General features: G+C 44.1%; 1 protein-coding gene across 2 annotated transcripts in view; it reads right to left on the bottom strand.

Annotated features, from left to right (window-relative positions):
* The window catches only part of SASH1 (SAM and SH3 domain containing 1), a 243,539-nt gene that overhangs the window by 188,997 nt on the left and 37,603 nt on the right, over nt 1–16,939 (bottom strand). For both annotated transcript variants that reach the window (XM_075339794.1, XM_075339793.1), the window contains exon 2: nt 13,879–14,007. In XM_075339794.1, the coding sequence (XP_075195909.1) occupies nt 13,879–14,007 (129 nt within the window). The remainder of the gene's footprint in view (nt 1–13,878; nt 14,008–16,939) is intronic.

Below are 16,939 nucleotides of genomic sequence, written 5' to 3' on the forward strand. Positions count from 1 at the left end.
GGGAGCTCCACGTTATGGGGAGCCCCCCAGCCTAACAATATCAGTCAGCAGCCGCCCAGAATTGCCGCATACATTATATGCAACAGTTCTGGGACTGTACCCGGCTCTTCCCGATTTGCCCTGGTGCGTTGGCAAATCGGGGTAATAAGGAGTTATTGGCAGCCCATAGCGGCCACTAAATCCTAGATTAATCATGTCAGGCGTCTCCCCGAGATACCTTCCATGATTGATCTGTAAATTACAGTAAATAAACACACACCCGAAAAAAATCATTTATTAGAAATAAAAAACACAAATTCCCTCACCACCAATTTAATTAGCCCAAAAAGCCCTCCTTGTCCGGCGTAATCCACGGACCTCCAGCGTCGCTTCCAGCTCAGCTGCATGCAGGTGACAGGAGCAGCAGAAAAGACACCGCCGCTCCTGTCACCTCCACGCAGCTAATGATGACAGCAGCGCGATCAGCTGAGCTGTCACTGAGGTTACCCGCGGCCACCGCTGGATCCAGTGACAGCGGGTAACCTCAGTGACAGCTCAGCCGATCGCGCGGCTGTCTTCATTAGCTGCGTGGAGGTGACAGGAGCGGCGGTGTCTTCTGCTGCTCCTGTCACCTCCATGCAGCACAGCTGGAAGCGACGCTGGAGGTCCGTGGATTACGCCGGACAAGGAGGGTTTTTTGGGGCTGATTAAATTGGTGATGAGGGAATGTGTTTGTTTTTTATTTCTAATAAATGATTTTTTCAGTTGTGTGTGTTTATTTACTGTAATTTACAGATTAATCATGGAAGGTATCTCGGGGAGACGCCTGCCATGATTAATCTAGGACTTATTGGCAGCTATGGGCTGCCAATAACTCCTTATTACCCCGATTTGCCAACGCACCATGGCAAATCGGGAACAGTCGGGTACAGTCCCAGAACTGTCGCATATAATGTATGTGGCAATTCTGGGCGGCTGTTGGCTGATATTGTTAGGCTGGGGGGCTCCCCATAACATGGAGCTCCCCATCCTGAGAATACCAGCCTTCAGCCGTATGGCTTTATCTGGCGGCTATTAAAATTGGGGGGGACCGCACGCCGTTTTTTTTAATTATTTAATTATTTATTTCACTGCACAGTATAGACACACCCACCGGCTGCTGTGATTGGGTGCAGTGAGACACCTGTCACTCAGCGTAGGGGCGTGTCTCACTGCAACCAATCATAGGCGCCTGTGGGCGGGGAAAGTAGGGAATACAAAATTGTTTAATGAGCGGCCGGCTTTTTCAAAATAGTAAAAGCCGCCGGAGCAGTGTGAATGCCGTGCAGTGCCGCGCCGGGGATCGGTGAGTATGAGAGAGGAGGGGAAAATGACCGACAGACTGTGAGAGAGGGACAGAGATAGTGACGGACCAACAGAGAGAGAATGGAGACCGAGAGGGAGAGACCGACTGACAGAGAATAGTGATTGACAGATATTGTGACATCACTCGTTTCCAGTGTTTGACTAGCTAGGTCGTTCTGCAGGTCCGGATCGCTGTTGCGTCGTTGGCCAGGTTTGCCTGTTTGACAGCTCACCAGAGACTCACCAGAGACTTTGTAGCGATCCCAGTCAGGTTGGGATCGCTGGTGGGATCGCTGAAAGTCTCAGTGTGTAAAGGGGCCTTAACTCTCCAGAATCGTCTGCTCCCTTTTTACTATCTTTCCCATAATGCCTTGTGCTGAACTGCAAGCCAGCAGTGAGCAAGCCCCTGTAACTCCGCCTATGCCTCTCTCACTCCTCCCCCAGCATGACACACAGGGCCAGCATGAGCTCCTGTGCGAGACACTGCTACAGGGAAATAGAGGTAATGCACAAAGCACCAGAACAGCCATGACGATGGATGGAGAAGACAGACGGGATAGTTCTAATGGAGTGAATACAGCAGGGTGTATATAAATTGTCAGTGTATACAGCAGTGTGTGTACATGAATATAAACGCTGCTGTTTACAGTATATACCAATACAAGGGGCTGTGTCTGCAGGGAGAGCTGTGTCTTCAGCGCGGCATGCACAGGAACATGAGCTGAATGGAGCCCCCCTCACCAGTGAGCCAAGCCCTACCCACCCGTGAGCCAAGCCCTGCCCACCCATCAGTTTCCAGAACCCATTGCTGAGGGAGAATCCAAAGTGACATGTAGGAGAGTCTCAGTCCAGAGAAGCAGGTCAGGTACAGCAGGATTTGGAAAATTAAGGGATTTAATAAAGTGCTTATCTATGTTAGTTCATTCACATGAAAGGGACTTGTAAAGTAGTGGCCTATCCCCTTAGAGCTCACACAACTAATTTTAGTACTATGTAGAGAAATAGTACAGTTTGCCATATTAAGAAGTCATTACATTGCATGATTATCGTGAACGATCATTCCTAGGAAAGCTCATTTCCGGATAATCTAGTGGTCTAAACCGGCTGCAGTCGAAGCCGATAAACATGCAAAGCACTCATTTGACAGGTTTGCAGAAAAGATAATTGTTCTAGGCAGCACATCGGTCACAGCTAAATAAGAGCTGTGCTACCTATAACAAAGGCAGCCAATGTGCACTGATGCATCAATTCCAGATTGTTCTGGGCTCATTTGAAGTGCGGTTTTAAATGACCTTAAAGAAGAAGCTCATTTGTGGCCAGTTAGGGCATGTGCGCACGTTGCCTGTTATGCTTTTACGCTGCGTTCTGCACCGCAGCGTAAAAGCATGCGTCCTGCGTCCCCAGCACAATCTATGAAGATTGTGCAAATTCCATCCGCACGTTGCATTTTAGAACGCAGCGATTTGCATGCTGGCTAAACGCTGCGTTCTAAAAAGCAACATGTCACTTCTTTTGTGCGTTCTGGATGCTTTCTTCACTGTCTATGGGAGAGGCAGCATCCAGAACACACGAATTCTGCAGGAATTCTGCAGTCCGCAAACTTTCAGAACGCACATGCAGTGACTTAAACACTGCGGTGCAGAATGCACACACGTGCGCACATAGCCTTAGTGCTAACAGTTAGCAGGTATTGTATATACGAAGATGGTACTGCTTCCTTCCAGCACTCCTCTGTCAATACCGCTACATTTACTGTAGATTTCTGTTTTACTGTTATATATTACTGCAGTCAGTGATATCATGGAATCATTTTACCTTACTCAACTCCAAGGTATTACAATGAAGGGCCAACCTGCTTTACGACATTTTTAGGCGAGAGGTGCTTTATAGACAATGTGCATGAGTCAGTTACGACTGTTAGAGAGAATGACTTCCCACATGGATACCCAGAATTCAGGTTCCACTGCCTAGCTACTGGGTCTCTGAGAAAAATCATAAAGCGGAAGGGAGATACAAGAAGCAAGTCAGCTCAGACACCATGAACACAGAAAAGAGAACAAGTATTACACACAAGTCTAGAGTCTGGTATTATGGTCATTAACTTCTCTAAAATGTTTCATATAAGGAAAGTTCTTGGAAAATGACTTAAGTTTCTATCTGAAACAGTTACTGAGCATGTATGCAGCCTATATTCATAACAGGGAGCTCGATATTACTTCACCAAAAAGAAATAAGGACTAAAGAACCAGAAAGATAAGAATATGGTAATTACCCCCAGTGCCTTGCCTAGGACTTCTGTCCAGGCTCTACTGCCGCCCACAATCCAAGATGACAGTTCATATCCACCCTTACAGCAGGTGCCAAGGGGCCTAATCTTTGGTAGTAATGGAAGAACGATGAACTGTGTAGCTTCATTAAGATTTCTGGCACAACAAAGAAATCTTACTAAATGTCTCAGGCTAAGTTCACACTTCCGTTGTTTTCAATCCGTCAGGTCCGTCAGCAACGGATCAGTTGTTTTTTTAGATGTCAACTGATTTAACTGATGTGTTTTTCACAGGATTCCTTTCACAGGAATCCTGTGGAAAAAATGGATCAGTTGCGTCCGTTACATCCGCTGTGCGTCCGTTTTTTTGACGGATCAGTCATGATCCGTTTGTGTTTGGGACAGCCCAATGGGCGTGCCAAACATGCTGGGCATGCTCAGTAGAGCATAACGGAATCCAAAGCTGGATTCCGTCGTAAGACGGATGACGACGGAATCCAGCACCATAGACATACATTGCAAGTGTGACGGATGGCGATTGATTCCTGCGTGGTGCGTTGTTTTTGACGGCCCAAAAAACGTTACATTCTGCGTTGCTCCCCGCCCAGCGGTCAGTCAAAAAACGACGGACCGCGACGCAGCGGACGCAACGCAGGGTCATCAGTCGCAATCCGCCACTAATGCAAGTCCATGGGAGACAACGGAATCCGCTAAACGGATTCCGTTGTTAACCATAGCGGCGGATTTCGACTGATACATTTTAGCGGAAATGTGAACTTAGCCTAATTATGCTTGTGCACATCCCAGTTACATGGCTCACTACAAGAGATGTATACTTTGTAAGCGGTTAACCATTACCAGTTGGATGTTATCAGGACTGGTTTCCAGCCTGTGCAAGTAAACATTCACTGACAGCAAGTGTTTATGACTTTGTGATGGTCCAACATTCAGCTAATCCAAGCATTGATGGATGGACCCCATTGTGAGCCTCTGTGGGGGTCTTGTTTTGGATTCCAGAATAGTGCTGGCATACTTAACAGCATGGCACAGAATATTATTCACTATAGTAATCCCTACAATACACCGAATAACCCTATCCCTTGGCGCTAGGTACAACAAAGCAATAATAGCGCCTCAAACATCTGCGATGGGCATCATTCAGATTCATATTAAACAAATAGCTGCCAGAGAGCTCACAGAAATGGAGGACTTGGAGACCACTGGATACTGAGCGGAAGGCACCCCACGCTGTGTAAGAGAAAGAAGACATTCAGGCCAAATCATCATCAGATACTCCTAGAACACCACTGTGTACGCTGCACAGAGGCTGTCATGCCTTTCAGTGTAGACAGTGGAGATACCGTAGCACGGAGGGGTTTTCCCACAATTAGCATTTATGGCATATCTATGGGCCAAGAAGGACCATCACAAATCACTAGGCTTGGATTCTCTTGTACACATACTGAGGCAGAGCGTGGGGAGAGGATCACATTCAGGCTCTATAGACTAAATTAAAGGGTATTGGGAATGCTTCCAGTGGAGGAGCCGCATTTTCCTAATAGAAGAGAGAAATAATTCCCATCTTTATTAGGGCTAAGCCACACGGCGAGAAAATCGGTGCGAGTGGAGTGCGATAAAACATCGCATTCCCCTCGGACCAATTCTAGCCTGTGTGTCAGCACACATGGGCGATTATTTTCTCAGCCCTAATCGGACCGAGAAAACAATCGCAGCATGCTGCGATTGTAAGCCGAGACTCTTTCTCTCGCACCCATTCAAGTGAATGGGGCGAGAGAAAAATCGCACGGCACTCGCGGTACACCGGTGTACTGCCAGTGCAATGCGAGAATGGCTATAGCTGACTACGCAGGAGAGAGGGAGAGAAATCCCTCCCTCCCCTCCTGAGTGCCGGCCCGCCCCCCGCAGCTGAGGTCTGCTCGCACGAACGGACCTCAGTTGCAAGGACACAAGCATGAGACTCGGCTCTGCTGTACTGCCAGCACGAGCCGAGTCTCATGCAAGGGGATCGCAGTAATCCCCATGTGGCCCCAGCCTTAGGCGAAGTTCACATGTCCAGTAATTATCTGTTAGAACGGATCCTGCAAAGATCTGCAAACCCAACAATTGTCAGTTTTTAAAGTACTGATTTAATATGGATCTGTTTTTTCTAACAATGAAGTATATGAAAAAGGGATCCGTTAACAAATTGCTATTTATCTTCCATTGCAATTGATCCAGTAAGTATAAAATGGATCATTCATAAGTGAAGGAAAAATGGATGGCTAATTAAATGATCCGGTTTACATAGACTTCACTGTTAAAAAAAACAAATCCACCTGAAATCGGTTATTTAATAATGGACAAAAAAAAGTTGTGTTTGCATAACTTTTTGGCCAACTGATTGCTGCTGGATCTGCTCTAATGAGTGATTTCTGGCATGTGAATATAGCCTTATCTTCTATGCAGGGAAATACAGCTCTGTAACAGAAAATTTGCTTGTCCTGTTATGACTGATAAGGCTGACCACATAAACCACATTGTAATAAAACTAGGTTTAACTTGAAGCTATTGTGCAAAAACTGTGCTAAATTGTCTTAGCTACAGTGCCTTGAAAACGTATTCATACAATTTTTTTTCACATTACACCCACAAAAATGTATTTTATTGGGAAGGTAATATACCAATACTAAGTAGGAAGTATTTGTGAAGTGTAAAGGAATTATACATGGCTTTCTAAGTGTTTTAAAAATATAAATCTGAAAAAAACGTGACCTGCATTTATATTCAGCCCCCCCCGATTCCATACTTTATAGGACCACCTTATCCTGCAATTACTGCTGCAAGTCTTCTGTGGTACTACACTGGACTCTGACCAAAGAACCTTCTTCCCCACATCATGTAGGGGACAGAGCTAGCATGTGGAAGAAGGTGCTGTGATAGGAGACCAAAGTAGAACATTTTTGGGTTAAATGCAAAATTCTACGTGGAGCAGAACTAACACTGCACATCAACCTGAAAACACCATTCCCAATGTCAAACATTGTGGTGGCAGCATCATACTGTGGGGATGCTTTTCGTCAGCAGGGACAGGGAAGCGGGTAAGAGTTGATAGGAAGATGGATGGAGCTAAACACAAGGCAATCCTGGAGGAAAACCTGTAAGAGGCTGCAAAAGACATAAGACTGGAGTGTAGGCTCACCTACAAGGACAATGACCCTAAACATGCTGCCAGAGCTACAATTGAGTGGTTTAGATCAAAGCATATTCATGTGTGTGAATGGCCCAGTCACAGTCCAGGCATAAATCTCATTGAGAATCTGTGGCAAGATTTGAAAATTGCTGTACTGACGCTTTTCTCCCAATTTCACTGAGCTAGAGCCCTTTTACTATAAAAAGAATTGGTGCTTTAAATGTAGGTCCACTGCCTCCAGTCTTATACTCAACCTCCGGCGGGTTCATCTTCTATCGCTGTCCCTTCAGATGGTCACCGGCAACTCAGGGTCCATATAAAAAAATAAATTTGTACTCCCTCCCTGTAGTGACAGTGTTCAAGGGTTGTCAGCGCTGCTGCTCCAAACAAGGCATGTGACATTGTAGTGTCATGTGACTGCTGCAGACAATTAGCGGTGGCAGACTGTACGATGAGGGACGTTAAGAGACAAGTGATAATCGAATATAGATGGGGGCTGACAGGTTTTATCCCATAGCACCAGAGGGGATAAGAAGCTGCCGGTCATTAGCGTGGGCTCTAGTGAAATAGTAGAGATGCTCTGCTGGGTAGAACATGAACATTTATTGTGGACTGAAGGTTGAGAGGCATCCGCTACATGATCATTCATCCAGCAGCTGACGTCTATGCCCTCCAGAGCTTCAGCAATCATGCACTTCAGCCATTCCTCTCATTCTCACCCTCTGCAGTGCTCTGTTTTCATACACACCTAGTGAAAACCATATGGGAACTCAAATTCCTATATGTATAGCACAGTCACATTAATAGAATTCATGCCTGAATAAAAGCATCGGTATGCAAAAACCAGCAAGGCAATTGTGTTTAATATTATAGTACTAAAGTGAACAGTAATAGCTTCCAATAAATATGGAAGTGTAAATAAAAATGTAACTCACGCTGAGCAAATTACATTAGCGGATAACAAGCCGCACTTGGCACTAAGCATATTAGCAATGAACTGGCAGGAATAAATGCTCCTCACTGATGTAAGACACTAATTATTCCGAATAGAACGGAGACATTACAATGAGGTTATGTGCCAAGATTTATTTATCTCTTCACTAAGCAAATATTCCACGTATTGCCACATGTCCTCCATCAACATTTACTAAGCCAAATGACTCCCTACCCTCTATCGGGCTGTATTAGGATTATTAGTAATCACACAAAGCTGTTCTTACACCAGGGCCTGAAAAATACATACGACTATTATGGTTAACCTTTTTATATCTACAGCAAAGAAAAGAAAACTTCCTTTCTGACCACCAGATAACCATTCTACAGTACTAGTATCTAAAGCACAGTGGCTCAGTGGATAACACTGCACTGCGGCTCAGTGGTTAACACTGCTCAGTGATAGGCAGTGTAGATTTACAACGCTTGGGTCCTGGGTTCCAATCTGCAAGGAGTTTGTATGTTCTCCCCTTGTTTGTGTGGGTTTCCTCCATGTACTCCAGTTTCCTCCCACACTACAAAGACACAGTGATAGATGTCATCATTTTCAGATTCTCTATCAAGTGCTATATAAGAGTAATAAATACTGAAAAGTTATATAGAGACCATCCATGTTTCCAGTTTCCTGCCCCATCATTGGAATCAAATTTAATCCAGAGACATCTATCACTTGACAGACTCCATTGACTATAATAGCTTTGTTTCTTCATAGTGTTGGGCATGTCCCCTCTCAAAAAAAAAATAAATAATTTTTGAATATGCTACTGTTTTATTCACTCCACATTTGATATAACCTGTACTGGAGGCGCCACAGAAAACACAAGTGAACACAGCTACGGCTATATTCACAACTGTGCTGGAGGCACACAACCACATCACACATTCTGCCACAAATACCAGACAATAGTGTGGCCTGGTAACATAGTGGACCCTGTTAGGCTATGTTCCCACGCTGCGGAAATTCCACGGATTTTTCAAAAATCTGCAGCACAGCTACTCCCCAGCCATTTCTATGGCATTTGGGAACTGCTGTGCCCACGCTGCGGATTTTTCCGCAGCGGAAATAATGCGGATTTCCCTGTGGAAAAATCAGCATGTCAATTATTCATGCGGCTTTCTCCGTAGGGTCCCATATACTCCTCACCGGAGTCACTTTCTCCATCCGGTGTACAGGAGCGCGGTGAATCCAGGTACAGGAAGGAAGAGGTGGGCGGGGCCTGCACGAGCTCCGGTCATGTGACAGCCGGAGCTAGTTCAGGCCCGCCCACCTTCTCCTGCAGACGCTGACAGAGTGACACAGCCACCGGAAAGCAAGGTGCTGCATGATGGAGGTAAGTATGAACTCCCTCGATCACTGCAGCACTTGTTCTGCATGGAGGATGCAGTGCCGAAGCCATGGTACTGTATCCTCAATGCAGAATACCCGCACCATATCCGCAGGACATTCCGCAGCATGGAAACAGACAAAGTTGTGCTGCGGTTTCCTGGGAGCTATTGCGGAATGTCCTGCGGATATATCCGCAGCACACTGTCCTCGTGGGCACATAGCCTTATATAGTCAGTGGGGTGTGTTGGATACTTCTGATTTCAATCATTGGATGGATCTGGCACCACCATTTATTTTATTGTTCGGCTCCCATAATGGATCAGAACAATGAAATTACCAGATGTCAACTTAGCCTTAACCTTCGTCCGGCTGAATAGGTACAATTGTAACTATTCCCTTTTTAAATTGCAATAATTTTTTTTTTTTTCGAAAAGCCATAGAGGGCTGAAATTTCGTGACATCTCAGCAGTTTTGGTCCAGAATATATTGGCCAAATTTCAATAAAATATCTCCACCCCCTTCCGAGATAAGGGGTCGAGAAATTTTGGCAAAATTATGCAGCCTGACAAAGGTTAAGGCCCCCATACACAGAGTATAGTCGGCTGGATGCGGTCAATGGTCTAATAGGTTTGGCAAAGTGATCAAGAAAGATGCAGATTAAGCATCTCTGATTCGGGACAGCCGATCGCATAGTTCTCCCAGAGATAAGCAGCTGGCGAACATGTTAGGAGTACTTCACACACAGCGAGATCGCTACTGAGATCGCTGCTGAGTCACGTTTTTTGTGACCTCATTAGCGATCTCGCTGTGTGTGACACTGAGCAGCGATCTGGCCCCTGCTGTGAGATCGCTGCTCGTTACACACAGTGCTGGTTCGTTTTTTTTATTGTTGCTCTCCCGCTGATAAGCACACATCGCTGTGTGAGACAGCGAGACAGCAACAATCCTGAATGTGAAGGGAGCAGGAGCCGGCGTCTGACAGCCTGCGGTAAGCTGTAACCAAGGTAAACATCGGGTAACCAAGGTGGTTACCCGATATTTACATTCGTTACCAGCCTCCCGCAGCTCTCACGCTGCCAGTGCCGGCTCCTGCTCCCTGCACACGCTAAGTTAAGCGGTGTGCGCTGGTAACTAAGGTAAACATCGGGTAACCATACCCGATGTTTACCTTAGTTACCAGTGTCCGCAGCTTCCAGACGCCGGCTCCGTGCAAGCGGAGCGTCGCTTGCACGTCGCTGCTGGCTGGGGGCTGGTCACTGGTGAGATCTGCCTGTTTGACAGCTCACCAGCGACCATGTAGCGACGCAGCAGCGATCCTGACGAGGTCAGATCGCTGGTCGGATCGCTGCTGCATCGCTAAAGTGTGAAGGTACCCTTAGTCCAAAACAACAGCTTTAGAATGCACAGCCAAGGAATTCAGATAATGACCATGGGGGTGCTCACGTCAAGCAAAAACACATTTTGGACAAGAGAAACAAGAAGCTTGACCATAAAGGCACTCACTCCACAAGGTATATAAAGGGTTAAAAAACAATTTTATTTGTGTACAAAATATTAAAACCAACAATAACAAACATGATAAAGTGCACAAAGTGTGATAAAGCACCAAAGACAACAAGCAATACCCAGTTGGTCTTCCTATAAAATTTATAATGAATTTTCCATAAGGTTCACAGGGATTGGATCTATATAAAAATTTGAATATCAAGCCGTTTACTTCATATCAAAAAGCACTGGAATTCAAACAATACAGTACAGACTTAATAACCTAATCATCAGAGGATAATATAGTACACTGATACTAGTACCTATAAGTCCTTGACTGGACCTCAGTTTGAGGCAGCAAAAAAAAAAAAAAAAAATCCTGACCCAGTAGTCAAAAGATCCAGATCCACTGATCTAAATATACACAATCCCTTCACACTTCACTGTCATCACACTCCTTGCCCCTGATGAAGCTGCTCTAAGCGACACCCGTTGGGCCAGGTCTTCCTTATTATAAGCTAAGTATTTATCATTACAGGGATTGTGTATATTTAGATCAGTGGATCTGGATCTTTTGACTACTGGGTCAGGATTTTTTTTTTTTTTTTTTGCTGCCTCAAACTGAGGTCCAGTCAAGGACTTATAGGTACTAGTATCAGTGTACTATATTATCCTCTGATGATTAGGTTATTAAGTCTGTACTGTATTGTTTGAATTCCAGTGCTTTTTGATATGAAGTAAACGGCTTGATATTCAATTTTTTATATAGATCCAATCCCTGTGAACCTTATGGAAAATTCATTATAAATTTTATAGGAAGACCAACTGGGTATTGCTTGTTGCCTTTGGTGATTTATCACACTTTGTGCACTTTATCATGTTTGTTATTGTTGGTTTTAATATTTTGTACACAAATAAAATTGTTTTTTAACCCTTTATATACCTTGTGGAGTGAGTGCCTTTATGGTCAAGCTTCTTGTTTCTCCTGTCCAAAAGGTACCCTTAGTCGACAGCCTTCTCATAGAGAACACAGAAGTGATTGGCTGAAGAAGCCCCCCTGTGTAAGGGAGAAGGCTGAGATCACAGGTCGGACAAATGTTCATAAGCATTGTTTGGCCAACAGCCATCTAATGTGTATAGCTGGCTTAAGCTATTCTATATATACTAGTATGAGCTGAATACATATATCTCTATTCTCAACAGCAACAATGTACAATAGAGAATAATAACTATAGAAAGACCAAAATTATGTATCAATAATGAAGTGGGATCTGTGAAAAGGTTCCTAACCCTTTGTGCACAGTAACCCATGCACAAAGCAGGGGGATGAAAAGTGTATGGACAATATGTGGCTCATGAAAACCAACTGATTTTAATGTACTTCAAAGACTCTCCACAATTCAAACTGGATCCTTCTCTACTCCCTCACATTGCAGGTTTGCCTGAGGATTTGCTTTTTATTTCCCACTATGCAATATTTAGTGAAGAGCCGTCCCACCAGACATCAGAGGCTGAGCCTTGTCTGTACACTAAGAACAATACAGAGCATATACTGTAGAGCGGCAGCCAGATCCGCCGTTGCCTTCCATTAAACCTGCTATATATCAGGCCTGGCTTAACCTGATTTATACACTCCTTTTATTTCACTTATCTGTAAGTAAGTTTGTCTGCTGTGAAGAGCAGGCAGCCAGAGGCACTATCTGCAGCTTCCAAATGTGAATGCAACAGAACAGGTTGTAAGAACAAATCATCCCTAAGACGAGCATGAGCTTAATTACAACCCTAATGTTGAGCATTTAAACATCGTCAGCGATTTACGCAAATTGCTTTCTGTCTCTGAAAGCTGAACATTCGGCTTTAAAACTTCTTCCTCTACGTGTTTTCACATTACTGATAATAGAAATGTGAAATGAAAATATTAATATGCACAGTGTATGCTTTTACTTTCACTGAATAAAATGTATCCAAATTAACTTTAACATCTGCACTTTCCAAAAAAGAACTTACCTCCACCTAGCCTAAATATCTGTACAGCCTGGATCACAGTGTAGTATCTTATATTGATTCATTTTCTCACTGTATAATCATTTTAGATGAGAAAATACAAGGCACCAGGTGTTTTCATTTTTCATGGATAAATCCTAAACTTTAAAGAGGTTGTCCACTACTTTTACATTGATTGCCTATCCTTAGTATAGGTCATTAATGTCTTATCAGCCGGGGTCCGACACCCCGCACCCCTGCCGATCAAGCTGCTCTTGGTGGCGACGGCAGCCGCAAATGCTCAGTTCTGCAGCTGCCCTGTTTTTTGATAGCAGCAGAGGCCAAGTACTGCACATCTGCCTGTCATTCAAATGAATAGGAGGCGGATGTGCAGTACCCGGCCGTGATCAGAAGATGGGGTAGCTCTGGATCTGAGCATTTCCACGTGCCGCTGAGACAGATAACCGCTAATCGGCAGGGGTGCACAGTGTCAGACTTTGTTTGGCTCAACTGGGTAGGAATCAGACCCGAAAAAGCACAGAAGTTTACCAGGGATACATATGATTCTTAGAGTTGATATGAAAAATATAATTTGGGTGTTTTTGGATTTAAATTACCTGCTGGTTGCTTTGTGTTTGCTAGGCATTGTACTGGTAACGAAGTAAAGAACGTACTAAGGCAGTAAATCCAATATCTCCTGGGAACTTAGGAAAACAATCATTCTTAAGGTAGAGAATTGAAGATTTAAGGCCCAGTCACACACAACGACTTACCAGCGATCCTGAAAACGATGCAACCTGATAGGGATCGCTGGTAAGTCGCTGGGATGTCGCAGGTGAGATGTCACACAGTCAGATCTTACCAACGATGCAGGAACAATACAGTTCGCAGTAGCGACCTGTATAACGATCTCAGCAGTGCACTGTGACCCTGTCACACAGTGTCAAACACAGCGATGTGTCCTGCCCAGCAGGACATCACCTTTGAAGAAAATGACCTGGACCATTCAGCAACGACTAGCGATCTCACAGCAGGGGCCTGAGCGCTGGTAAGTGTCACACATAACGAGATCGCTAACGGGATCGCTACTGCGTCACCAAAACGGTGACTCAGCAGCGATCTCGCTAGCGATCTCGTTATGTGTGACAGTACCTTTACAGACAGATGGAAATGATGATGAATAAAATCCTTTGACAGCGTATATTTCTTATTTTCTTCTAATTAACACTCTGCATATCTTTGAAAAATGTCTTATTAATTTTGCAACATGTCAAGGTCCATATTGGAGTACAACAATAACTAGCGCCTTACCTCATCAAGGTCCTGGGAGACATGGCGCTTGCGCAGTTCCTCCATCCTCTCACACACGTCCGTAAAGCAGGTGTTGTAATAATCAGCGTACTGTTCAGCGAGATCGTCAATGTTTCCCAGTGAACCATCCTGCAAGCAGAGAAAAGAAAAATGTCAGGGAGTGAAATGTTCACTTTTTTTAATTAAACCATAACAAGGAGTTTCTCAGTCATGAATTTCGGCCTTTCTAATGGTTCCATACAGAACAGAACATCAGCCATAACCAGTAAAAGAATGGTTATGTTGTGACAATGCCACTTGTCAAGGGCAGCAAGCAGTGTAAATGTGTCGGAAGCACAAGACTTTCAGATGTCTTGTGGAGTCCATGTCTGAATGGACAGGTAGAGGTAGTTTTAAGGTTATAGCTTATCATGTGTATGTACTATATACACTACTCACAAATAATTAAGAATATTTGGCTTTCGGTGAAATTCCAGGAGGATTCTAAAATGCCCTCCAACCTTTTCAGGTGAACTTAATGGGACCTCCTGTATAGGTTTGAACGCACATGTCCAACTGTTTAATGTTTCAGTACTTTTTGCACAACTTGCTGTTCTCAAACAAGGAGCTTAATAGCAAAACTCAAAACAGATATTTTATCCATGAATCGACCAACAAAATTCAGGGCTCAATTAGAATTGGTCTTTAAACAATCCTCATCATAATGCTGCTCACATTTTGACATCATGAGACCAAGGCAAGACCTAAAAATTGATCAACAGTAACGCCCTATTGCGAGGCTTTTAGAATGTTCTCAGACGGAGGAGGCCACTGAGCTTAGAGTGTCACATAAGCTTAGAGTGTCACATAGTGTCATTAGTAGGCATAAACAGATACAGAGAGACTGGAAGAGAGACATAGAAGTGGACATCCTTTGGCCACATGCAACACTGATGACCGTTTCATTGCAAACAATGCCCTTTGGAACTGGATGATGAATGCCACACAACTCCAGGCACATATAAGCGAGGTGAGAGGCATTAAAGTGTCACGTTAGACCTCTCAATCATTTACATTAGCGTGGTCTACTTGCCCAACGCTGTCAAAGGGTACCTGCCCACACCATCAGGCAGGCGTCATTGTCTTGCTAGGTGAGGTAGCAGTGAGCCTCAGTGATGTTCACTGATGAAATTCAGTTCATGCTGAGCAGAAATGGTGGTCACCACCGATATTGCAGTCATCAGCATTGGACGTCTTGGACACCAGGTGTATGCATGTTTGGCTTCAAAGACGCTTACTGCCGATGATCGGAAGTAGTCAGCACATCCGGTCATGCGCACTACTCCTCTTGGCTTAGTATCGCAATGCTATGAAGCTGGGTATTGCAAAGCAGGTTATCATGCCCACAAAGGAGTGATAACATGCTAAGTGGGCATCCTAGCCAGGGAAATAACGCCCCTACGACTAGTCACAGCTATCATCAGCATCTCAATCTTTAGAAATACTTTTTCTAAAGATCTGTTTATTTGTGCTACTAGATGCATGGACTGTAAGGGAGGGATTATTGATATGCACAAAGAACTGCTAGTGGACCTGACAGGTTCACTTTAAATGCTTTTTGCGTTTTACATAAATTTCACCTGAAAGCAAAAAATATCTAACTTTTTGTGAGTAGTGTATATGTATAGTTATATACTGCAAGCACAACATTCCAGATATCTGAGAAATATCGCATTTGCTTAAAAAAGAATGAGCAGTTCTGGGTACATATTGCTAATCCCTGCCTAACGGTCCCTGTATACACTAGCATAGATAAAGAGATCTTTAGAAAATGTATTTCTAAAGATCTTTTATAATATGCTAATGAGGCCAGCGACTAGTCGCCAGGGCGTTAGTTTCTGCGCTCACTCAGCCCTCTTAGCATGTTAGTATGCCCCCAGGGGTGTACTAACATGCTATTCAATGCAGCATCACCAGTGGGGCCGCGCGTACCTCTGTCTGCTGTTCAGAAGTCCCAGCACTTCCAGTCATGTGCACTAGACCTCTATGAGGTCAGGACGTGTACACTCTTCCATACTGCGCATGACCGGAAGTGCCCGGCATTATAATCAGTGGTCACAGAGGACACATACGCGTGTCACCGCTGGTGATGCTGCATTGATTAGCATGTTAGCATGCCCCTGTGGATGTGCTGCCATGCTAAGAGGGTGGAATGAGGAACTAACACACTTGCGACTAGTCCCCTTGCTCATTAGCATATGATAAAAGATCTTAGAAACACTTTCTCCAAAGATCTCTTTACCTATGCTACTAGATACAGGGACGGTAAGATAGGAATAAGCAATATGTACCCAGAACTCATGGTTCTGAGTGCATATTACACCTGACAGTTTCACTTTAAACTTAAACATGAGAAGAAATAAGGATTACTTCCACTCATTGAATCCATGTATCTATAGTCTCGTAAATATCATATCCGTATCTTGCTATGTAGTGAAATCATATGCACATATTTGGTGAACATGTTACCTGATTCTTAGCCATACTCTATGCAACACTTATCACATAAGATATGCTTTTACAAAGCAGGTAATGGTTCCAAAGGTCAACAAGAATTTAGCACAAAGCCAAGTAATCTACTTAAAGAGCAATGTGAGTGTCAAATCTCCAGGTCATTTATATTACTTATGTGGAAGTTTCTAGAGAAAAACCATGCAGATGAACAACCCGGCTCAGTATAGCAAACATTCAAGACTAAGATTTTCCTTAGGGTCTTAAGGTCAAAGGCTGCTTCCAGGCACGGCAGGTGCAGCTCATGCATTACCTTCTAAAATTCTAAAAAAGAAAACAAGTTGGGCAATTCCTTTCATATTAACAGAATATGTATGGTCCAACCAGTTATTTACTGTGTTCATCGTAGTTTAGCACTCCTACAACAAGAGAATGTGTGGGTGCAACGTTTCTAGTCAGTTGTTGCAAAATGAATATTTGTCAGACAGCGCAATAAACGGATTTTTGTGTACTCACCGTAAAATCGTTTTCTCTTAGCCATCATTGGGGGACACAGGACCATGGGTCTTAT

Source organism: Anomaloglossus baeobatrachus, chromosome 3, assembly GCF_048569485.1.
Source record: "Anomaloglossus baeobatrachus isolate aAnoBae1 chromosome 3, aAnoBae1.hap1, whole genome shotgun sequence".
Classification (NCBI taxonomy): domain Eukaryota; kingdom Metazoa; phylum Chordata; class Amphibia; order Anura; family Aromobatidae; genus Anomaloglossus; species Anomaloglossus baeobatrachus.